This window comes from Podarcis liolepis (assembly GCF_965112155.1).
Source record: "Podarcis liolepis genome assembly, chromosome: Z".
Classification (NCBI taxonomy): Eukaryota; Metazoa; Chordata; class Lepidosauria; order Squamata; family Lacertidae; genus Podarcis; species Podarcis liolepis.
Genome location: NC_139570.1, coordinates 47,635,466 through 47,659,289, shown reverse-complemented (window position 1 = coordinate 47,659,289; position 23,824 = coordinate 47,635,466). Strand labels below are relative to the sequence as shown.

Below are 23,824 nucleotides of genomic sequence, written 5' to 3'. Positions count from 1 at the left end.
TGCCCCTCACTTCCCTCTACAGCACATGCAGAAACCGCTCTCTTGACCGTTGGACACACTTTTGGTCTCATCCACTCAATCCACCAGAGCCTGTCTTCACATGAAGGGAAAGTCCCTAATTCACCAAGGGTTTGAGATCAAATGCACATGTAGAAATATCAGGGAGAAATTCTAACCTTATTCCCTCCAGACTTTATGAAGTGGCAGATATCTGCTTGTCCACACAATGGTCTCGTGAAGTAGGTTAAGCTGAGAGAATAGCAACTGACCCCAGTTCACTAACTGAACATTGTGGTTGAGCAGTGTTAAGAACTTGTTCCTAATACAAAATGCTGCACCACCTTTTCAGTCCAGGTTCCCCTTTTGCGGAACGCTCTCTCACCAGGGAAGCACACCTGGTGCCACCACACAGGTGTGTGTTTTAAGGCACCAGGCAAAACATTTCCTATTTACTCAGATGTGTGTTTTTTAATTGGGAGGGTGGTTAGATATGTCAGTGGACTTAGTTATACTCATCTTTTAAGCAGTATGAGTTGGACTTGTTTGAATTAAATACATTGTCAGATGAGAAATATTTGTGTGTTGCTGTTACAGTGGTACCTCGCAAGACGAAAAACGCACAAGACGAAAGAGTTTTCCGTTTTTTGAGTCGTTCCACAAGACGAATTTCCCTATGGGCTTGCTTCGCAAGACGAAACGTCTTGCGAGTTTGTTTCCTTTTTTTAAAAGCCGCTAAGCCGTTAATAGCCGCTAAGCCGCTAATGGCCGTGCTTTGCAAGACGAAAAAAACCGCAAGACGAAGAGACTCGCGGAACGGATTAATTTCGTCTTGCGAGGCACCACTGTATTTTTAAAATGTCTTTTTAATATTTTACTGTGTAAGTCGCTTATGGGCACTTGAGTACAGAAGTGCAATTTAAAAACAATAAAGAAATAAAATAATTTGAACAAAATCTACCAAAGAACATTTCTTGAAGAAAAAAAGCATAAAAGTTTATTGTATGCAAAAATCAAGAGAAGACACTCCATGGTATATGTACATTAATTTACAAGAAAAAAAAATAAAGAGGCAAGTAATTATTTACAAGATGTCCCTTTTGAGTACAAATACACACATACACACACTCACACTCCCAACGTGGATCTTTTTATTTACAAGCAGAAAAAGGCCCCAAAACAAACCAACCCTGAAGCAAAGCCAAATAAAACAAAATTTTAAGATGTTAAAAGGTGGAAATGGGGACTCAGGCATATTATAAGCTTCAGGGGAGAGAGGCATATGTGAGGGTCTGTCTACACATTATGAGGAATGCTGAATGTAAGGACGTATCACTAGTTGCTTTTACCAAATGTTGGAGAGTGGTGGGCGGGAAGATGGTCAGCAGCAGCCATGTGTTCCTCATTATGTGTAATTAAAAACCCCTAAGGCCCTTATTTGCTAAATACCTGGAGTTGTGGCCTTGAAGAAACCCCGTGCTTAACTTACTGGACCCAGGAACAGCTGTGAACATTCAAAACAGGGAGTCAGCACTGACTGGATAGGCCAGGAGCCTTTTTGCCTTCATTAATTTTGATGGAGGACAAAACAAAGAGCTGACGAGAGACTGGCCATTCTAGATTATACTTCAACAGCAAGGTAGCAAGGCGACCAGATTTCTGCTCTGGACTCAAATACAATTGTGAGGTGTAAAGGTCCGTTTTGACCAGGTGCAAGTTGATGCAAGGTTCTACCTCATACTGATGAGTTTTTGAACCAACCATGAACTGCGCTATAGGCCTTAAATGCTATTTACTCTGGCTATTAGACCAATCTGAGCAAAGCATCCTTCATACATTGCTTGAAAAGGCGCCTGTGGTAGAGGAGCCGCCAGAGGAGCCGTGTCACTGCCAGCCTTTAAAAGGAGGAAGCCAGCCCTGTACAGATCGTATGTTGATTGTCAGTAACTCATGCAGGAAAAGGCCCATTTTACTACAGCCAACTTCCGGCTTGGCTCCTTTGTTCTTAAGATGCTTTTATGGGCAGAAACTAGCCACGGGGCTTCCCCATGCCCAGCCTGAGATGTATTTCCCACAATGGCAACATCCTACCAAGGCTGATGTAGAGAGGAATGTGCTAGCAGCTCTCTGCACCCTGCTCTTCCCTTGCTGTTCGTGCCCAGAGCTCACATAGTTGGGCTACAGCTCACTAGATCGCACTGCCGGTTCCAGTTTGTGGGACAATGCTGTTAGAACCTTGTTGAACTTCTCGTAGCGCTCACTCTGGCTGCTCTCGGCCCCTCGGCTGCCCCACAGGAGGCGCAGCTGGAACTCTGTGCTGAAGATCTCAAGCAGCTCTGGCTGAGGCTGGAAGCCTGTAATGAAAGAACAAGCGTGCTTGTAGAGAAACTGTTGGATAATGCCTTGATAGACAAATCCTATGATTATATGGGAGTGGCCGTGGAGACCACATAACATCGGTCTTAAAAGACCTGCATTGGCTCCCAGTACGTTTCCAAGCACAGTTCAAAGTGTTGGTGCTGACCTTTAAAGCCCTAAACAGCCTCAGTCCAGTATACCTGAAGGAGCATCTCCACCCTCATCTTTCTGCCCGGACACTGAGGTCCAGCGCCAAGGGCCTTCTGGCAGTTCCCTCCCTGCGAGAAGCCAAGTTACAGGGAGCAAGCAGAGGGCCTTCTCGGTACTGGCACCCGCCCTGTGGAACGCCCTCCCACCAGATGTCAAAAAGAAGAACAACTACCAGACTTTTAGGAGACATCTGAAGGCAGCCCTGTTTAGGAAAGCTTTAATGTTTAATAGGTTATTGTATTTTAATATTCTGTTGGAAGCCACCCAGAGTGGCTGGGGAAACCCAGCCAGATGGGTGGGGTATAAATAATAAATTTATTATTATTATTATTTCTAATTCAAAGAGAGAAACCACATGGGAATGCTTAAGGGTCTGAGTGCACAAATATTTCTTATTTTGACAACCATTTCCTTCTGGTTGGTACCCATATAAATATGGGGATTGTTGTTGTTGTTTTGCACCCCCTTTTGACACCTGTAGGGTGGAGCCGCCTGTACCACCCTAACTCCAGCACTGACAGTGGTGATCCAGGAGGACCCCAAACATATTGCTACTCAAGGCAAAGGAGAAGATGCCACCGTCCCCTGCTACATTCCACATGCAGAAGCCAAGTTGACAGGCAGATCAATCTTAGTTCAGCATTGGCATTAGGATGCTTGCAGACTAGTTTAGGGAGTGCAGAACAGGCCACGGGGCACACACTGCTCTGTCTTCCCAACATGCTCTTAGCTGAGCTTTGTTCCACATGGCCTTCCTTACCCTGCAGCTTCATCTCTGCGTTGGTGTGGTATAGTCCGCCATGATGAGCCACCATTCGTGCTGCTTCCAGGTGGGCCATGACTACCTCCACACCATTGTCCAAGTTTTCCCAGGGCTCGGGGTTTTCTGGAACTGCTGCGTCCCGTTCCAGAAGTGTGATGAGGGGCACTATGTGTGGGAAGGTAGTGTTGGACAATGGGGGGCCTTCTGGAAGAAGAAAGCAAAAGGATTTATTTATATGAGGAGCTGAGCTGTCACTGCATATCTTGCCTTGCACCATTTCCTTTTGACTAGCTGCAGCCCTTCAAAATTACTCTGTTTACAAGTTTGAGTTCCTGGTCTGCACTATACTAATCCGGCTATGCCCACCAACCCTTCCCTGGCAATATTAAAGAAATTGCACTGCATTAGTCAGACTTCACCTGGAGTACTATGGCCAGTTCTGGGCACTGTGCTTAAAGAAAAATGTAAAAGTGGTTTAGAGGAGAATAGTGATGATGGCCTAGATTCTAGAAAGGTGCTGCTCATCAGAGCAGATAATGCTGGACAACATGGGCTGGCATAAAGCAGTTTCCCGTCTCCCGCATGCAAGTTCTTTGCTATGCACCCTGGACCACAGCATAGAATTAAAAGCAAAACCTTCACTGGAGGTTTTTAGGCAGAGGTTGGCTGCCCATCTGTCATGGATCCTTTTGCTGAGATTTCTTCATTGCAGGGGGTTGGAATAGGTGACCCTTGGGGTCCCTTCCAATTCTATAGTTCTATGAAATATTTGCCAATGCTCACACAAACAACACTAGACAGATAAATATACAAGGCTAGTTTTTACATGGTGCCTAGAGAATAACTTGCACCTAAATATTAGCAAGACAAAGGAGATGGTGTTGGACTTTCGGAGGAAGAGAGGGGAACTAGCCCTGTTGTATATCGGGGGGGGGGTTGTGTGGAGAGAGTCTCTTCCTTTAAATTTCTGGGAGTTTGCCTTAGTGAAGACCTCACTTGGAAAATAACTCAGGTGGTTAGGAAAGCCCAACAGAGACTCCATTTCCTCAGGGTCTTGCGAAGGAACAACGTTAAACAACAATTGATGACCTCCTTCTACCGGTCCACAACAGACAGTGTCCTCTCATATTGTATCACAGTGTGGTACGTTGGCTTGACAGCCACAGACAGAGGGTGGTGAACACAGCACATGATATCATGGGCTGTCCCCTGAGCCTGCTAGGGATTGTTGCAAGGGATCGTTGCCTTAGGAGAGTGAGAAAAATTCTCAGGGATGACTCACACCCCGGCCAGTACCTCTTTAATCTTCTACCCTCGGGTAGGAGATATAGAAGTATAATCAGTCGTACCAACAGGCTAAAACAGTTTCTATCCGTGGGCTGTTAGGCTGCTGAACGGAAAATAATGTAGTGCAACTGACTTTCGAGGTTGGTGTGTTGTGCGACAAGCACACAGAGTGCAATGAGACTGAGTGTTGGGGGGGAGGGAGTCTCGGTTAATTTCATTGTACACAGGTTGTACACTGACAATAAAGGTATTATTTTCAAAACTTAAGCATTTCTTTCATTTTGCTGTCTGAGGCAAAAGACATGATGGCACTCTACTCCAGGGCGTATACAGAAGCCAACTGGACTGATAGCTGAACCTTACTCCAGTACTGCTGAAAGGACTGTGCCTTCCAGGGCAGGCTGCATTGTACTGCCAGCTCAGTCTACTCCCCACCCCTGAGCAACTGCTGCCTGAGACACTTTGCCTCATCATAGAGCCGGCCATGTCATCATAGAGCCGGCCATGTCCATTAAGTAACAAACACAACATGTGAAACTAGATGATGCAGCAGAACAGCAGACTCTGCGTAACCTAATAGGGAGTGAAACCTGAGGACAGGCTCACCAAGATGGGAGGTGGCTAGCTTACTTCCAAAGCTTACCTTTGCCTTCGTTCAGGCTTTTGAGGAAAGGCTTCAGCTTCTTCTCATAGAGAATAGCTCCCTCCGTGTGACGCTGGCGTAGAACCATCCAGGTCTGCTCCAGACGTGAGATCTGAAAGCCAAGCGGGAAAGGGAAACGTAAGGGGAGGGGCACTGAAGCAGAGCTATTTATTTATTTATTTATTTATTAAATTTGTATACCTCCTTTCACACAAAGATCATGGGGCAGTTCACAACATAAAAATGCAAAAAGAGAACAGAAAACACATTGTGGGGGCTGCAGGTGAGCAACCTATGCCTGGAAGGGATAGTGGATAAAACCTGGCCTGGCTCACAAAGCCCCTGTACTGAGAGGTTTGCTGGGGTGATTTATGGTGATTTGGGGTGTCTCTCTGGTTCCCTTGGGCTCCTTCTCATGGTTTCTAAAAGGGGCTTTGGATATCATCCGGAAATGCAAATAAGCGTAACAGCCTGGAAACTCCACTTTCTTTATTTCTTTGAACATCCACTGCGATGTCTGCCTGGGGCTCATGCTGGGCCAAAACTGCACATCTGTCCTGCTTCAGTTCTTCAGGCCTGACTATGGAAACACTCAAAAAGCCAGAGAGGGTGTCTTGCACACCTGTTTAATGGAGCTTCTGGTAGTATCCAAAGCCCAAACTCCTTCTACGAGGATGCTAGCAGCCCAATTTGCTTATGGACTGCAGGGGATTCCAGAGATCAGCAAAAATGCAAGCTGTGGGCAGGGGCAGGGCAGGGGCCAAACAAGTACCTGGGTCATTTCAAGGGCATCCATCACAGCAGCAAAACTGAACATGTTGCCCATGGTACTCTTCAGCTCAGCAGCCAGCTGGATGGTCTTGTGAAGAAGGGAAGCCCTCTCTTCCATGCTTCCTGTGCAGCCCAGAATATCCACAGCAATCATTATGGTCATGGTATGGAACCTAAGGAAGGAGAAGAGGGAAGGAAGGAAGTGAGGAAGCCAGCTGGAAGCAAAGAAAGGGGTGTAGAAGAAGTGCTTCCAGATTTCCACTTCTCCAGCCAGCAATTTGGGCATTCAGAACCTTCGGGCAATGGGTTTCTTAAGGGCTAGATTTTTTTTTAAAGCAAAAGCTCAGAGTGCCAGAATGCTAAACTCTGCACCTAGTTTCGCATTTCCTGCCCTTGAATCTCCACAGTGCTGCCTAAAAGGCAGCAGTCATTATCTCTGCGGGAGAGACAGACATTGCAGGACTGTGCTTAGCAACGAGGGACCTGCCCACCCAGCCCAAAGCATCTCTTTTGTCTGCCTGCCCCTCAAACTCTACCTTTCCAACAAATCAAGTCGAAGTTGATGTCCGTGGGGCAGGGTGAGTAGCTCCATCCCTGAGCTCACTCCCATGAGCCTCTGCATCTCCTTGGTAACGCCCAGTATCCTAGCAACCTGCGACAAAGAGGGGAAAGTGGTTTGATTTCCATCCTTGGATGCAGAAGGGAATCTTCACAATGCAAAGGATTGATGATGGTGATAATGATGATGGTGATATTTTTAGTTACTAAAAAAGTCACTGAAGAAACAATTGTTATTTGTTAGAATCTCTGCAACCACAAATCATTGTTCTGAATTGATGCTATTTCAGCTTTATATCCCACTTATCTGCATTTTTGCACAAACTAAAAATAATTTTGTAAAAAAACAGCAGCAGTGGGCCTAACGCAGAGCCTTGACCCTCCCCTTCACAATTCCTAGGACTAGCTGTGTACAGCATACAGAACGGCTTGGACAGTGCAGATTTTTCCCTTTCCCAGAGTCCTTCATGCCTGTATAATGTAAAGGTACCCTTGCCCGTACGGGCCAGTCGTGACCGACTCTAGGGTTGCGCACTCATCTCGCTCAAGAGGCCTGGAGCCGGCGCCGTCCGAAGACACTTCCGGGTCACGTGGCCAGCGTGACGAAGCTGCTCTGGCGAGCCAGCACCAGTGCCGCACACGGAAATGCCGTTTACCTTGCCGCTTGAAAGTAGTCCCTATTTATCTACTTGCACTTAGGGGTGCTTTCGAACTGCTAGGTGGGCAGGAGCTGGGGCCGAACGACGGGAGCTCACCCCGTCGCGGGGATTCGAACCGCCAACCTTTCGATCAGCAAGTCCTAGGCTCTGTGGTTTAACCCACAGCGCGACCCACGTCCCTTTCATGCCTGTATAACAGGCAATAATTAAACAGGTCACAGAGCTGGGTCTGTGTCCTCTGGAGCAAGGGGTGTCTCTGAGCAGGAGGAAGGCAAGATGCAGAAAGGCTGTCCTCCTGCAGGTTGCCTCACTCTGGCAACTTCAGCTGCTGTGCAAAACATTTGGGGACGGGCTCAGCAAAATTCTCTTGTGACAGGCTGTCGGCTTCAGGCTGGGAAGAACAGATAAGCGTCTGTTCCGGACCAGCCAAGGACAGGCTTACTCCTGGGGCAATTTTGGTAGGTCTGCTTGCCAAGCCAGTGAATAAACACTTGGCGCTGACAAGAGAGATGGGCATCACAGTGCAAACACTTAAAGCCCAGAGAGTGCCATCCTGCGTAATGAGACTTAAAATAAATTAGCAGCCATTAATTTTCCATGAACCTGTGATTGAAATACGGAGGGGCAGGGAAAATTGGGGCTGGGGGCACAAGCCCCTGGGAGCCCTTGGCATGGTGCTCTCTGGTATGCCCTCTCATAAGTTAGCGCCTCCTTCCCAGCAGGATTGTCCAGTGGAGGTAATCCTCCTTTTGGCTCCACCTTAATTTCCACTTTAATTCCCTACAAGGCCCCAGGCATATCGTCACATCATATCAATGTGGAATATAAGACTGGTGACCAACCTACATGTGCTTTCTCTGAATGTGCAGGTCAGCCCAGAGCTGATCACCCAAACAGAATTCCCAGTGTCCAAATGCAATGCACTCTATGTGGGGCTACCTTTGAAGGTGACCCAGAAACTACAAGTAATCCAGAAAGCGGCAACTAGACTGGTGACTGGGAGTGGCTGCTGAGACCACATAACACTGGTCTTGGCTCCCAGTACGCTTCCGAGCACAATTCAAAGTGTTGCTGTTGACCTTTAAAGCCCTAAACAGCCTCGGTCCAGTATATCTGAAGGAGCGTCTCCACCTCCATCATTCTACCTGGTCACTGAGGTCCAATGCCGAGGGCCTTCTGGCGGTTCCCTTGCAGCGAGAAGCCAAGATACAGGGAACCAGGCAGAGGGCCTTCTTGGTAGTGGCACCCGCCCTGTGGAACACCCTCCCACCAGATGTCAAAGAGACAATCAACTACCAGACTTTTAGAAGACATCTGAAGGCAGCCCTCTTTAGGGAAGCTTTTAATGTTTAATAGACCATGGTATTTTAATATTCTGTTGGAAGCCACCCAGAGTGGCTGGGGAAACCCAGCCAGATGGGCGGGGTATAAATAATATATTATTAATTATTATTATTATTATTATTATTATTATTATTATTATTATTATTATTATTATAGCAATGCCACCAGCACAGCTGGTACTAACTGGCCCTATCCTGAACGAGAGGCAGCCCAAAGAGGCCACCAGGAACCCAAAATCCCATACCAGGCAATCCACTTGGGTGATATGTTTGGCCAGAGTCTTGGCGTCCACTTCTGCCAGGAGTTCCTTGACCTTCTTGAGCACTGCCATCTCCAGGGGCTTGTTTTCCAGAGGGATAAGGAGCGACTGGAAGATAGCTGGGTTGAAGGAGGAGGTCCTTTCCACAACAGGGACAACAAAGCCCACACTGTTCAGATCCAGCCTCTTCCTGGGCCCCACCTCCACGTCAGAACCATTCAGAGCAAGCCCTCTCTGGCCCTCGTCCCCTTTTAGCCTCTCAACGTAGCTCTTGGCTGGCATCTGTTTGCCCTCTGCAGATGGCCTGTCCCAGTGAACTGGGGAAGGAGGGTGGAGCTGGCAGTAATGTCCTGTGTCCGGATCGCTATAGCTGCTGACCGAGGGAGAAGGGGAGGCCCTTGAGTAGCCATGGGAAGGGGTCGAGTGGGGGCTGTCGGACTGGTCAGCCTTGCTACCATTTCCTTGGCACAGCTGTGGTTCACTGGAGCGTCTTATGACAGGGGATGACGGGGTTATGCCACTGCCCGCTTGGCCAGTCTGTGGTTTTAGCCGAGTAACTGCAAACAGAGGTAGAGAAAGGGGTTTTTTTAATTGTAAGAGTGGACACAGGCAGCAAAACAAGTATTTGGTTTGCAACGGTAACATGTTATGAGGTCCACGCAATCATCTGTGTGTGCCCATGTTGCCGCTTTATAACAATTTCACCAAAAAACTGACATTATCCAATTCACTCAAAAATGGTGCCAAACTGTTGCAAATTCTCTTCTGAAAGGTTTGGCGGTAGAAACAGAAGGGTTTTTATCATAGGCCAAGAAATCAGCCCTCGACTACTTAACCTGCAGAAAAAGCATTGTGAAGTGCGGGATAATAATTACTTAACACAGCATAGTATAACCCCACCCCCCACAATCAAATCAGAATGAACGTTCAATAGTTGACATCATATGACCTCCCTGCAAGTTTTGTGCAGGCAAATTATCATTTATTTGTATGCTGCCTTTCCAAAGTTAAAACTATGCTCAATGCCGTTTCCAACATAACTATAAACATAACAAAAAGTAGTCATAAACAATAAACAAAGCAACAGAAAGTACACAGCCAAACTGAACAATTTCCACATAAATCAAAAGATCCAAAATAAAGATAAAAATTAACAGCAACAACAGCAGCAACCTCTGCCAAAAAAAGTCCCCTAAACAATTACGCAGCCCATTTTTGTAGGAGGACTTAATAAAAGATAATCTGGAAAGGACCAGAAAGTTTTGGGCTAAAGAGCAGGACAAAAATGCTTTATAAACAGTAGGGAGAAGTTCTCACATGCCATTGTGATTACTCTTTATTATACGTTGAATATTTCTCTCACCCTCCATTTTATTTTTATTTGCTCTTTGAAAACCGTTCCTACCTGTGCTGTAAGCTGCAGTTGCAGGGCTCTCAGAGATGGGAGACATTGAAGAGTGGAGATCTTGGATTTGATCCACACTGACCGCACAATTCCGGATGATGTCTCGGTGATGTGGCAAGGAGACGCTAGGCAAAGGATAAAAGAAGGTGTTGGCACAAAATCCTTCCAAGAGGACCAAGCAGGGCCAGACTAAGGGGCCAGACCCATGGAATAAGTGGGCATTGTTGCTTTGATTAAGGCAAAAAGTGCAGCGGCTAGGGACTCTTGTCTGTTTGCAGAAAAGCACAATGCCCACATCAAGTGGACCTGCTTTATCTTCCCTCAATCTTAGTCACCTCACTTTGCCAATGACATGGGCCTGTCCTGTGAGGTGCCCTAGTCTGGGTCCAGGATGCTAAAGTCTCCATCAGCTGGGACACTTTTTCCGTATGAGATGTGTGGTGGCATCACCCAGCCACAGTCCTCATCATGGGGGATGGATTACCAAATTGCATAAGCCAGCAAGGGAGTCGGTTCTAATTGAAGGCCACACTACCGTAAAAGTAAAGTATTATTCAAAAGCAGGAGTTCTATTTCACACAGGGGGACTTACGAGCCCCGGGGATATAGAGATGACTTGAGTTGCTTCAGACCCAGAGTAGCAAACCTCTTGCTATCGAGAAGCTTGGTTCAGCTGGAGCTCCACACAAACCTGAGAACCGTGGGTGGTATTCAACTAGGTTCCACTCAAAGCAGACCTACTGAAGTTCAATGGACCTAACTTAGTCCTGCTCATTCATTTCAAAGAGTCTACACACAGCTGAATGCTGCCCTTTGTTTATTTTGCACATAGCCAAACAAATGAGTGTGGTGCCATTGCCAAGGAACCAGAGGAAGCTACAGTGGTTTTAATAGGACCTTCTCCATAGTTTCATGTCTTCCCACCTACCCACAATGTAAACAATGATGAGTAAAATAAGCCCACTGCAAGCCCACTTTTGGTATACCTAATGCAAGTGTATCTGATATTTTATTATTTTTATTGATGTCTATTTTGTTTGTTGTTTTACTACATATGAGGTTTTAAAGTTTCATGATTGCAAGCTGCTCTAGGATTACCTTCTGGCTGGAAATAGTTTACAGTGGTGCCTCGCAAGACGAAAATAATCCGTTCCGCTAGTCTCTTCGTCTAGCGGTTTTTTCGTCTTGCGAAACAACCCTATTAGCGGCTTAGCGCTATTAGCGGTTTAGCGGCTATTAAAGGCTTAGCGGCTAAAAGGCTATTAGCGGCTTAGAAAAAGGGGGGGGGAGCGAAAAAAATCGCAAGACTTGCAAGACGTTTTCATCTTGCGAAGCAAGCCCATAGGGAAATTCATCTTGCGAAGCGCATCGAAAAACGGAAAACCCTTTCATCTAGCGGGTTTTTCGTCTTGCGAGGCATTCGTCTTGCGGGGCACCACTGTATATAAATAAATAATAAGCAAGCTGTTAATTAATTCTGAGAAAGAAATTAAGAGGCTTTCCCCAACAAGCATCTTCCCCTGGTAGTTAAGCCCAAGGACTTATCCACACTTACCTTTTGCAATGCTATTTCCAGGTACAGGCCCACACTTTAACGCTCCGTATAAGAGCATTGTTATTGCCCTGGAGTATTTCCCACAAAAACCTACTCTTCAGCGCTCAATCGGAGCAAACATCAATTTGGGTTTTCTGCAGGTTGACATTTGCTCCAATTCGGCTTTAAAGAGCAGATTTTTGGTTCAGAAAGCTCTGGAGCAAAAAGAAGAAAAGGGAGGTTGCGCTTGGACACAGAGCTTTAAAGTGTGGACCATGCCTGGAAATAAGCAGAGGAAAGGTAAGTGTAGAAAAGCCCTCACTTGGGAAATTTCCAGGGAAATGCCTCCATCTTTTCCCCATGAGGGGCACCTCAGTCACCTAGCTGTAGGTTCTGATTCCCCCACACCTTTGTCTGACCTCCCCACTACTCTGTGACAGGAAATGTGAACTGATTTGTAGGACTCGGAGCTAGAGCTCATTAAATTCAGGAGGTAGGGGTGGGGGTAGGATATAAATTTAATGAACGAACCATATTTGACCTCATCTTTGCTTGATTCTGAACCCTTTTCCTGGATGTTTCTTGTCTTGGCTGCTCTCCAAGATATCCAGGCACTGTCCTCCTACGAGCCCATGCTTGCCTATGCAGCAACTCTGGACTCTACTAGGAAACTCAGGATATTGCTTCTTTTTGCCTTCTCTTCCTCAGGACAGGTAATTAACAGAGTCTCTCTCCACTTTCCTCTCCCTCCCTGTCTCTGAACCTTCATGTTGGCCCCAATGCCTGGTGCACTGTGGTCCATACTGCAACTTCTCAAGACACACTCCATTAGGAGCAATCTCCTAGCCCCCTGCCCCCAATAGGAACCATTTCAGTTTATGGCCCAGGCAATGTGGGCCCGGGTACTTGATGGGATTTGCAATTGCGAAATCTCTTGCTATTTTATATTTCTGTACTTGCAGTTCAAGCCGCAAAGCCGTTTCACTCACTGCCTGCCATCTTTGTGGAAATGAAATTATATTCATTTATATTGGTAATTTGTTGGTTCTTCCCAGTTCCCACATGTGAGAAAAGCTATACTGGCATTTCTTAAGTAACTGTGCCTGTTGCAGTAACCTCGATGCAGTTGTCTCCAGAAAAGAACCCTGAAGTTGTATGTCTATGAGCAGGTGTTAAAGAATACAAGCTCATGATCACTTGTCTCCCTTGGAGCCAGAGGGTTGTGGCTAACTAAGTTCTACTCAGAACAGACCAATTAAAACTAATGGGCCTAAGTTACCCACGTGCATCATTTTCTACATGTCTCCTCTGAGGCTGAATGCAACCCAGAGCAGAGAAGACAACGGCAACTAGAGGGGCTGAGAGAAATAGGCATGGCCGCTGAGACAACCAGAGGCAGTCCACCACTGAGAGTGGAGTCCACAGTAGAAATTGCACAAGTGCAAAGGTGGTTCTCTAACACTCATAGCTGGTCTCCCTTAACATAGAAAGCTGGATGCACAAGAGGGCTTTGCAACAACCTGTTGCGGGATGCAATATTTTTGTTCGGGGTGCCATCCAGCCAACCACACCCTCTTGCAGGATGCTCCATTCCATTTCCTCTCCCACTGGCTTTCTGCCTACCCTGCCCTGCAACAGTTAGCATTCCATGTCTATTGAACTTGCTCAGACCTCACTGCTGTGTTTGGCAGTCCCCTCCCTAGGGATCCCTCTCCACCTGGTTTTGTCTTTCTGTAACTCTTGGGAGTTCCCCCAAGCCTGCTTATGCTGCCTCCTTGTATGTGGACGGTGCCATTCTGGCTACATGCAGACTGGCTGTTGGAGAACAAGTTTGCCATTGTACAGGCTTACCTGGTTGGGCACCCATCACCCCTTGTGATCTTGTCAGCCGTCAATCCGTCAGTCATGGTAATGCTCCTCCGTTTGATGTGCCCCCCTTTCTGGCTGGAGTGGCTGTGCGAGCCGCTGTGCTTCCCATTGGCAAGTCCATAGCTGGCCTCCAGGTAGCGCAACGGGAAAGTGCGGTTGATGGGGCAGTAGAAGATGGCCCCGCTTTGCTCAGAGATTGGCTTGCGGTTGCCCACGTAGAAGCGCACCAAGGCTGGCACATTGTCAAAGCTCTCCTGCTCGAAGAGGTACTGGATGTGAGTGCGGCCTTCGCTGGACTTCACCATCACCTTGTTGATCTTGAAGTGGAGGGGCTCATTCCGCCAACGGCAGGTCAGCACATAATCCCCAAGGCTGGTGAGTGAGTCGCGTATCAGGAAGTCCCCGTTCCTCTGAATCAGGCTCTCAGACACCTGAAAGGCCAGATGGAAGGTTTGTTTAAGCAAATTTGCAATGCCCTGAAAGAAAGTGCTCAGATGACTGGCTTTTTTAAAAAAACAACTTCTTGTCTTGGAAAGAGAGCGGGATTCCATTCTGAAGGTAAGTTGGGAAGAACTGTGTCTCTGATCATGTGCAGAGAACACTGTCCTCTCACCACTAACTAAAGTTCAGGAACACAGATTCCTAGGGTACCATGTTTGGACTAATGATGGGTCCTTGGTCTCAAAAGGTTGAGGACTATTGGGCTAAAGGGTGGAGAAACTTGAGCCTTTGGGGCGGGGGTGAGGGATTCCCCAATGGCATGATCATTCTCATGTATCCCACATCTATTCCCATCTATTGGGAGTGCTGCCCTCTTCCAAACACAATTATACTGTTAACTGAAAGTCCTATCTTTTTACAGCAAGTGCCTCAGATTAGTGATGCTAAGCCTGAAGAACAACAAAAGCAGTCTTGTTTCCTATAATTGGCTGTTTATTTAATCTCTCTTGGATTCGTATCTTGTCCAGTCTTAGAGTCAGGATCCTAATTCTCCCTGTTGGAGAGTGAGCACACAGTGTGCTTGTAAATTCCCAGGTGTGCTCCACCTGTAGGGTGGGCGTTGCCATTGCTCCCAATAATTCCTGCGGCGCTGTGGTTGCTCTGTGGGCAACAGCACATCTGTGGCATCTGGTTTACAGCCTTTTCCACTCTAAGGGGGTGATATCTCCCCACAAATGTCTGGGGTGGGGAAAACCTGTGAGCCTCCAAATGTTGGGACTACAACTCCCATTGTCCCTCATTGGGCTGATGGGAGATGTTTGCCAACAACTACTGGAAGGCCACAGGTTCTCCTCCCCTGTGCTAGTTCTCTGGATGTTTTGCATCAAGCAGGGGATTTGAGTAAATGGTCTACCAGATCTACTCCACGAGCCACAGCCATAGCAACAATCCTGCTGTGGAGGCCAGGTTCCCACAGGTTGGTGGGAACGAGACACTCCTGCCAAAGGGTGAAGCTTGCTTGTGAAGAAAGCAAGGGAGGGGCACAGGTGCAGTTGGGGAATCCCATGTATAAAGGAAGGAGCTTTGTGACACTCCTGCTCCAAACCAAGGAGAATGAGGAGACCCAGGCAGCCATGATAGCATCCAGCTAAAGTCAAGGGGGCTCATAGACCACCCCACACCCTTCTTCACTGTTGCGCAGACACAGCTCACGGACCCACAGGGCTTCCTATAGCCAGAGATCTTCCAGCTGCCCCTCACCTCTCGGGGGATACGCCCATGATACCAGGCATGGCTGCGGAGGTCCGTGCTGCTGAGTTTGAGCTCCTCTTCCAACTCTTTGTGAAGCTTCTCTGGTGATGAGTCAAGGATATATTTCTCCTTGGAGAACTGGGGGGGGGAGGGGGGAGAAAGAGAGAGAGAGCTTTAAATGAGGTGCCACCAAGTCAGGCTTCAGTGGTAGACACAATCAGTATGCCAGAGCCAAGCTGTGCCAGGTGTTATCCTGACTCTGGGTGGTAGGTAATAAAATCAACGACAACAATAAAAAAAAAATCAGAATACTACAATATCCAAAGAAAGGCAATATTTACTGAAGCAGACATATCCGAACCATTTCAATTCTGATAGTCCTGGAATGCATGAGTGGACAAGTCGTTTTTAAGCAAGCACTCAGAGCATAGCACAGTGAGCACATGGTGTATTTCTGAAGAAAGGCTGTTCCACATGGTGGATGTCACTACCAAAAAGACCCTCCTCTCTTCTGAGTAGTGGAAAGAGGGAGCCTTTATGGCTGAGGCACCACTGGGACACTGGCTCTCTTTCTGCACCCTTTAATCTGCTGCTTCATCTGTCAAGTGATCCAATATCTGAATGATCCCCTGAATCTCTAATCAGTGTTGTTTACACGCGAGAGGAGAACAGTAGAGGCAAGAAAGCAATTCATCCAATTGCCCAGGAGACCAAGTCACAGTCCCGCCCACTCACATCCCCATAAAACTTTGACAAATGATGTAAAAATGAATTGGAATCCCACAAGAATTTACCTCTCTCCTAACACCAGAACTCGTGGGCATCCCATGAAGCTAAATGTTGGAATATTTAGGAAAGCGCTTTTTTCATGCAGCAAAGAGTCAAACTAGGGAAGTCGCTCCCCCAAGAGGCAATGGTGGCCATCAACTTGGATGGCATTAAATGAGAATTGGGCAAATCCACAGAGGACAGGGCTATCAATGACTAACAGCCATGACTGCTCTGCTCTGCCTCCATAGTCAGAGGCAGCAATGCTTCTGAATCCTGGTTGCTATAAAAGAGGGGAGAGGTCCTGTTTGTGCATCTGGCTGGCCATTGTGAGAACACAGCGCTGGACCTGATGGGCCATTAGCCTCTCCTTATGTTCTTCTGTCTCCCTCATGTAGTAGTAATAATAATAATACCGTATTTTTCGCTCTATTGGACGCAGTTTTCCCCCTCCAAAAACTGAGGGGAAATGTGTGTGCGTCCTATAGAGCGAATGCAGGCTTGTGCCATAGCCGCGCGCAACCCCTCCGGCAGGGAGAGGCTGCACAGGGCTATGGCTTCTTTAGCCCTGCGCAACCCCTCCAGCAAGGAGAGGCTGCACGGGGCTAAAGGGGAAGCCAAAACAGCGAGCGGGGTGGATCCTGCTCGCTGCCTTGCCTTCTTCCATAGCTGCGCGCAACCCCTCGGGCAGGGAGAGGCTGCGCGGGGCTATGGATTCTTTATCCTCACGCAGCCTCTCCCAGGAGGTAGAGGCTGCGCGGGGCTAAAGGGGAAGCCAAAACAGCGAGCGGGATCCATCCCACTCACTGCCTTGCCTTCTTCCATAGCTGCGCACAACCCCTCGGGCAGGGAGAGGTTGTGTGCAGCCTGTACGCTGCTGTTTGGGGCTGGGGGGTGAAAAATATTTTTTTCCTTGATTTCCCCCCCTAAAAACTGGGTGCGCCCTATGGTGCGAAAAATACGGTAATAATAATAATAATAATAATAATAAACCTTTTATTTATACTCTGCCCTCCCCAGCCAGAACCGGGCTCAGGGTGGCTAACACCAATAAAATTACAATAAAATACAATAAAATTACGTAATAGGGAAAAAAACCAGTTAATTAAAATACAGGTTAAAATACAATTTAAAATGCAGCTTCATTTTAGTAGTTGCCCATAGATCAAAACAATAAGGGGAGGGAAACATAAGGGTCAGACTGAGTCCAAAGCAAAGGCCAGGCGGAACAGCTCTGTCTTGCAGGCCCTGCGGAAAGATGTCAAGTCCCGCAGGGCCCTAGTCTCTTGTGACAGAGCGTTCCACCAAGTCAGGGCCAGTACTGAAAAGGGCCTGGCCCTAGTTGAGACCAATCTAACCTCCTTGCGGCTCGGGACCTCCAAAGTGTTGTTATTTGTGGACCTTAAGGTCCTCCGCAGGGCAGACCAGGAGAGGCGGTCCCGTAGGTACGTGGGTCCTAGGCCGTATAGGGCTTTAAAGGTCAAAAGCCAGCACCTTAAACCTGACCCTGTCCTCCACCAGGAGCCAGTGCAGCTGGTAAAGCACTGGATGAATGTGAGCCCATGGCAAGGACCCCATAAGAAGCCTCGCTGAAGCATTTTGCACCCACTGGAGTTTCTGGGTCAGCTTCAAGCGCAGCCCTGCATATAGCGAGTTACAATAATCAAGCCTGGAGGTGACCGTCGCATGGGTCACTATGGCCAGATCAGGGCGAGAAAGGTAAGGGACCAACGGCTTGATATGGCGGAGATGGAAAAATGCCATCTTTGCTGTGGCTGCAACCTGCACCTCCTTGGAAAGGGAGGCGTCGAAGCTCTTGACAGAAGGCGCTGGCCCCCCAACCCCATGTTGTCCCGACCCAGCCAGAGGACCTCTGTCTTCGAAAGATTTAACTTCAACCAGCTCCCACGCAGCCATCCAGCCACAGCTTCCAAGCATCTGGTCAGTGTGTCTGGGGCCGAGTCAGGGCGGCCGTCCATCAACAGATAAAGCTGGGTGTAATCAGCATATTGATATATGTGGTAAGGGTGGGGAAAGAAGCTGTAATGTAGGCCCTCACTTACAATGTTTATTGTGGAATGATTTCCCAGCTCCCTGGAGTGCTTGTAGCAAGGCCCAAGGGAATGATTTATTAAAAATGAATAAAACGTGCAAGCAAAACGAAGGGTGGAAGCTTCCCTGAAGGAGGGGTGGTGGTCCAGGATGGCAAAGCCTCCTTTGCTGGCAAAGCCTCTTTATCGGCAGGCGTCCTGACCCGGGTTAACCAGCCACCGGGAGCTATGCCTCAGTCACTCACACGTGGCTGCCGGCATTGCCACTGGCTGGGAACCAGGCCAAGTGTAAACAGACTCGTCAGCTAACATGAGCTGTGAAGTGGTTTCTGCTGTGAAAGGCCTGTCGGCAGAGAAGAGTCAGTTGACAGATCAGCTTGGCTAGCCAACTCTGAGGCGATGCAGCTTGATTGGTGTGCTTGAGTGCACAAAGGACCCAGTGGTGGAGTTAGGTAATTTTAGACTTATTCAGGGGTGAGGAGCACCTTCTTTAGAGGGAAATGTGTATTATTTCACAGCCTGCTGCATTTCTCTACGCATCACCCTCCAGTTCTGCTGATTGTGACCCTTGCCTCTGCCCCAAAGTCAGTCCCTGCTTGCACTACTGATGGGAAGACCAGGAACCTCAGGCACACCTCTTGCCTTCCCCTCGCCCTACTCATTGTCCCAAGAGGGACATTTGCATTAAGCTACCCTTTGGGGAAAGAATCTTCCTTCTGCCTCTCCCATCACTGCAACCAAACACACAGTGCCTGACATTAGGCTATTTCAGTCTGCCTGAAGATTTTCAGCAGGTTAGGGAATTGGTGATGCAAGCTCAGCAATAGTCATTCAATGGGGTGGCAGGGAGAGTTGGAAACAAAGATCTCGTCAGCGGAAGGGCTCAGGTGGCTGCCACAGAGTCTTCTGCCCTGTTCAACCAAGCGGCAGGTGGTTCTCCCCACCCCTGCTTTCCTGATCTCTCTCATTAGGCAACTCAGTTCAGCAAAGCCACTACCACTTGTAAAGAAACCATGCTGGTTTTGCAGCACTGGGAGAGTGGGGCAACTTAACATGCCTTTGGTTCAAATTAATGGGAAGCAGAAGCCTGTTCTAACCACAACACTCCCATAAGTAACACCCATTTGGATATACCTAAAGCAAGAGTATGGAAGTGAGAGCTGGACCATAAAGAAGGCTGATCACCGAAGAAATGATGCTTTTGAATTATGGCGCTGGAGCAGACTCTTGGACTGCAAGAAGATCAAACCTATCCATTCTTCAGGAAATCAGCCCTGAGTGCTCACTGGAAGGACAAATCCTGAAGCTGAGGCTCCAATACTTTGGCCACCTCATGAGAAGAGAAGACTCCCTGGAAAAGACCCTGATGTTGGGAAAGATGGAGGGCACAAGGAGAAGGGGACGACAGAGGACCAGATGGTTGGACAGTGTTCTCGAAGCTACAAACATGAGTCTGACCAAACTGCGGGAGGCAGTGGAAGACAGGAGTGCCTGGTGTGCTCTGGTCCATGGGGTCACAAAGAGTCGGACATGACTAAACAACAACAACAACAACAAAGCAAGAGTAGCCTCTTATTGGGGTAAATGAAAACACCGCGAGCAGGTTTTTGAACAAAGGTCTTCTTCAGGCTGGGTTGTTACGCAATAAAATGGGGCATAGGACGTGAGAAAAAGGCATTGCTTCAGTCTGCAGTAAGTAAGATGAAGTGCAGGAAGGTGTTGACTTCAGCATGGAATTCAGTGGGACTTACTTCTGAGTAGACATGGTTGGAATTGCAGGCGAAAGGTTGCTTGTATCCAACATTAGCCATATTCTGAGCAGACCCATGAACTCAATGGCATGGCTAAGCTATGTATATTAATCCCAATGGGCACAATCAACAGTATTATTAACAATGAATTAATTCCTTATGCCTCATTTATGCACCAACTATTGTATTAAGGTAGCAGAATACCCCCTGACCATTATCTGTATACCAGTTAGATAAAACTCTGTTTTATCTCCATTTCCCCTCAAATATGTGGCTGTGTGAATATTTCAGCTGCCTCTAGGACAGGCATCCCCAAACTCGGCCCTCCAGCTGTTTTGGGACTATGGTTTCCATCATCCCTGACCACTGGTCCTGTTAACTAGGGATGATGGAAGTTGTAGTCCCAAAACATCTGGAGGGCCGAGTTTGGGGATACCTGCTCTAGGACATCTGGAAAGAGGAGATACTACAGTATTAAGATACAGTACTACCAATTCCTTTCACAGAAAATGTCCTCAACATTTTCCAAAGGGTTCCTGCTTGCAATGTGCTTTAAAGATAGAATATTAAGGCTCAAAGATAGTGGCTTTCTCAATGGCAAAAGGAAAAAGAAAGAAATTGTGGCTGAGTTTAAGCCAGCCCCGAGCCACACTTTGTTTCCTGATCAACATTGCCTCCAATGCGAAAGATGTGGTATTCAGTGGGGCACCATCTCTTACCTGCCACGCCCATCATGGCCCTTTTCCTGGTGGCCCTGAACATTGACAACAAAATGGCATCCCTCCCCATCCTCAGTCTGGCCCCGTGCTTAATTTTCAAGGAACCTTATACCTTCCATACAGAACTGACGGGATCCAAACTTTGGTGAACGAGCCCTGGAATTTCTGTCAGGCACAGTCCCAAATCACTACAGCGCAGATGGGATTAAGGTGCCAGGCCTGGACTAATCGCGCCTGATCTAGCCTACCTATTAGTTTTCCTTGTTCTTTGCCCTCCAAATCCTTAGCTCCCTGTAGGGATTTAATGAAAGCTTCTCTCTCTCTCTCTCTCTCTCTCTCTCTCTGTGTGTGTGTGTGTATTAGCAAGGTTGCCACTTTCTAGCACAGATAAGCTAAGAGACGGATTCTACAGAGGGGTGTAGGGGTGTGTGTGTGTGTGTGTGTGTGTGAGAGAGAGAGAGAGAGAGAGAGAGAGAGAACAATAACCAACAAGAAGCAGCTGGCAAATCTGAACTGAAATAATGCGCTAGTAGGAAATTGCTAGTCCTTCCACCCCCCCTCCCCACCCATGCAGTCCCAAAATATTTCTGACAGATTGTGCAGAGAGGCATAAACAAACCCCACAAAGGGTTGGCCCTGCTGCATGTCATGCCGGCTGGTTTAATGAATAATAATGACAGATTTAAAAAGGGAATCTTCTGCATAAAGATGAGCTTTCCGCTAATGCCCCATTTCGCTAATGCCCTTGTGCACCTGAGCCTTAAACATACAATCCCACCCTCCCCATTTCCCCTGCTCTCCTCCCCATCGCTGGTTTCCTCTCCCTGGAGGAGAGGAGAGGCAATGATGTAATGTCTCAGCATCGCTGAATCAGGGACTTTGGTGGGTGAGATGTAGCAGGGCGATGCTCTGGGCAGGTGTGGCAGAATGAAAGAGAAGCTTGTTGGCAGAGCACCTGCCTTGCGTGCAGAAGGCTCCAGGTTCCATCACCTGCATCTCCAGGAGGGGCTGGGAGGGACCCCTACCTGAAATCTTGGAAGATAGCTGCTAGTCTGTGAGGACAATACTGAGTGAGCGGGATCAAGGGGTCTGCCTCAGTATAAGGCAGCTTCCCATGTCTTTCGCAGAGATGTTTTCAGGTTTTCTAACACCTTCCAGATGCTAGGATCCCCGTTTTAAGAATGCTGGACTAGGTGAGACCTTGACTCAGCAACAGATTTCTCCTGAACTTAAACGCAAGGATCACTAAAACTGGACAGCCTTATGCTTTGTTGAGTTTAAGACAGACTGACACCTGGGATTCTGGGGTTAAAAAGAAGTAAATCACGCTGGGCTAAAATGAAAATAAAGTAGCCACATACCTTACAAGGTTGATTGGTTTGTTGTTGTTCAATTGATTTTCTATACTACCGTATCACAAAGTGCTTTTGCCATCTTTCAAAAATAGCATCCAGAACACATTAAAACACTCAATAAAACCAGTGCACGACAGAGAGTTAAAAGTGTTAAGAGCAGTTATGAAAGCCTAAGCATAATTTTGTATAGCAGCTAACCCTAAAAATCCAGCCTTAAAAATATAAATAATTAATAGTGAGGAGTCTCTCCTAAGAGCTCCTCCGGTGGGTCGCGCTGGGAATCAAAGAATCATAGAACTGTAGAGTTGGAAGGGACCCAAGCAAAAATCTCAACTAGATCATACATGACAGGTGGCCATCTGACCTCTGCTTTAAAACCTCCAAGGAAGGGGAGACCACCACCTTTTGTGGGAGTCCGTTCCACTGCCAAACAGCTCTTATCATCAGAAAGCTCTTCCTGATGTTTAGTCTGAATCTCCCTCCTTGTAACTGGAATCCATTGGTCCTACCCTCAGGAGCTAGAGAAGACAAGCTTGCTCTATACTCCATGTGACAGCCCTTTAGATATTTAAAGATGGATATCATATCTCCTCTCCTCTTTTCCAAGCTAAAAATACTCAACTCCCTCCACTGTTCCTTGTGAGGCTTGGTTTCCAGACCTTTGATCATCTTGGTCACCTTCCTCTGTACACCTTCCAGCTTGTCAATAACCTTCTTAAGTTCTGGTGCCCAGAACTGGACACAGATATACTGCGATGTGTAGCTGGTGTTATATCATGGTACATTCCCTAGCCCTACTTTTCACGTGTACAGCTAATAAGCCAGGTGTCCCCAAACATATATTTCTGCAGGTGGAAGGGTACTCTGTAATAGGTTTGGGTCTGGCAGTCTCTCCACTGAGTTAAATTCTCAGGGACTCTAAAGCAAGCCGTCCCCCCCCCCCCCATTTTAAGTGATACAAGAGCTTAACAGAATGGGGTGGGGATTTGCCTCAGAGATGCATCCTGAAAATCAGTACTGGATACTGGGGCCTCTGCAAGGTGCACATAACTCTGGTTCATTGCTCACCCTTCACCCCCCTCCCACCCCAACGTCCTCCAGTGTGCTTGAACCCTTATTAAAAATAAATAGTAACCCCAGGTCCCGCTCTCTTCCCCTTCGGCACTCCCAGGGGGTGTCTAGGCCAGAGCAGATGCTGTCACCATGGCAACCCCCATGGTGACCATGGGCCACTGATGCTATCACCATAGCGACTGCTGCTGCTGCAGCCCCATATTTCCTCTGCTACAACTTCCTCCCCTGGAACAAACACTCCAAAGGAAGGTGGAGGGAGGACCCCTTCAAGGCTAACTTTTCTCTGTGGTTATGAGAATTGCAGGGTGGGGGGAAGGAATCATTTTGGGCCTAGATTGTCCAGACCTGCCCATTCAGGCAGCATTGGGGAGAGGATGGAGTTTTGTGTAGGGAGAGGAGACAAGATGAGAAGAGGGCAACAAGTAACATACAGCCTTTGCCAACCTGGTGCCTTCTCCAGATGTTTTGGGCCACAAAACCTGCACTGGCTGGGGATGATGGTTGTTGATGCTTGAAAACATCTGGAGGGCTCAAGTCAAATTCTGCCCTATAGCATTTCGCATATGAAAACAGTGTACTCTGATAAAGGGATCAGGGTTTGAGCCCCACATGGATGAATGGTTTTCTTTGCCGTCCCCTCATTTTCACTGCAGCTGCCTGCCTGACACTACATCTAAGAGCAAAGAGGACGAGTTTGCTTTTGGTTCAATATATTCACATGAGGGCAGCGGGGTGGCGGCGGAGGAGAGGCATAGTT

At 47.6% G+C, this 23,824-nt stretch overlaps 1 protein-coding gene across 4 annotated transcripts in view; it reads right to left on the bottom strand.

Annotated features, from left to right (window-relative positions):
* Positions 1-967: 967 nt before the first annotated feature.
* The window catches only part of SH2D3C (SH2 domain containing 3C), a 75,013-nt gene continuing 52,156 nt past the window's right edge, over positions 968-23,824 (bottom strand). For all 4 annotated transcript variants that reach the window (XM_083485779.1, XM_083485780.1, XM_083485781.1 and 1 more), the window contains 9 exons: positions 15,359-15,487; positions 13,640-14,088; positions 10,255-10,379; positions 8,835-9,406; positions 6,566-6,681; positions 6,031-6,202; positions 5,259-5,370; positions 3,326-3,532; positions 968-2,351 (listed from right to left, as the gene is read on the bottom strand). In XM_083485779.1, the coding sequence (XP_083341905.1) occupies positions 2,176-2,351; positions 3,326-3,532; positions 5,259-5,370; positions 6,031-6,202; positions 6,566-6,681; positions 8,835-9,406; positions 10,255-10,379; positions 13,640-14,088; positions 15,359-15,487 (2,058 nt within the window). In that variant the 3' untranslated portion in view covers positions 968-2,175. The remainder of the gene's footprint in view (positions 2,352-3,325; positions 3,533-5,258; positions 5,371-6,030; positions 6,203-6,565; positions 6,682-8,834; positions 9,407-10,254; positions 10,380-13,639; positions 14,089-15,358; positions 15,488-23,824) is intronic.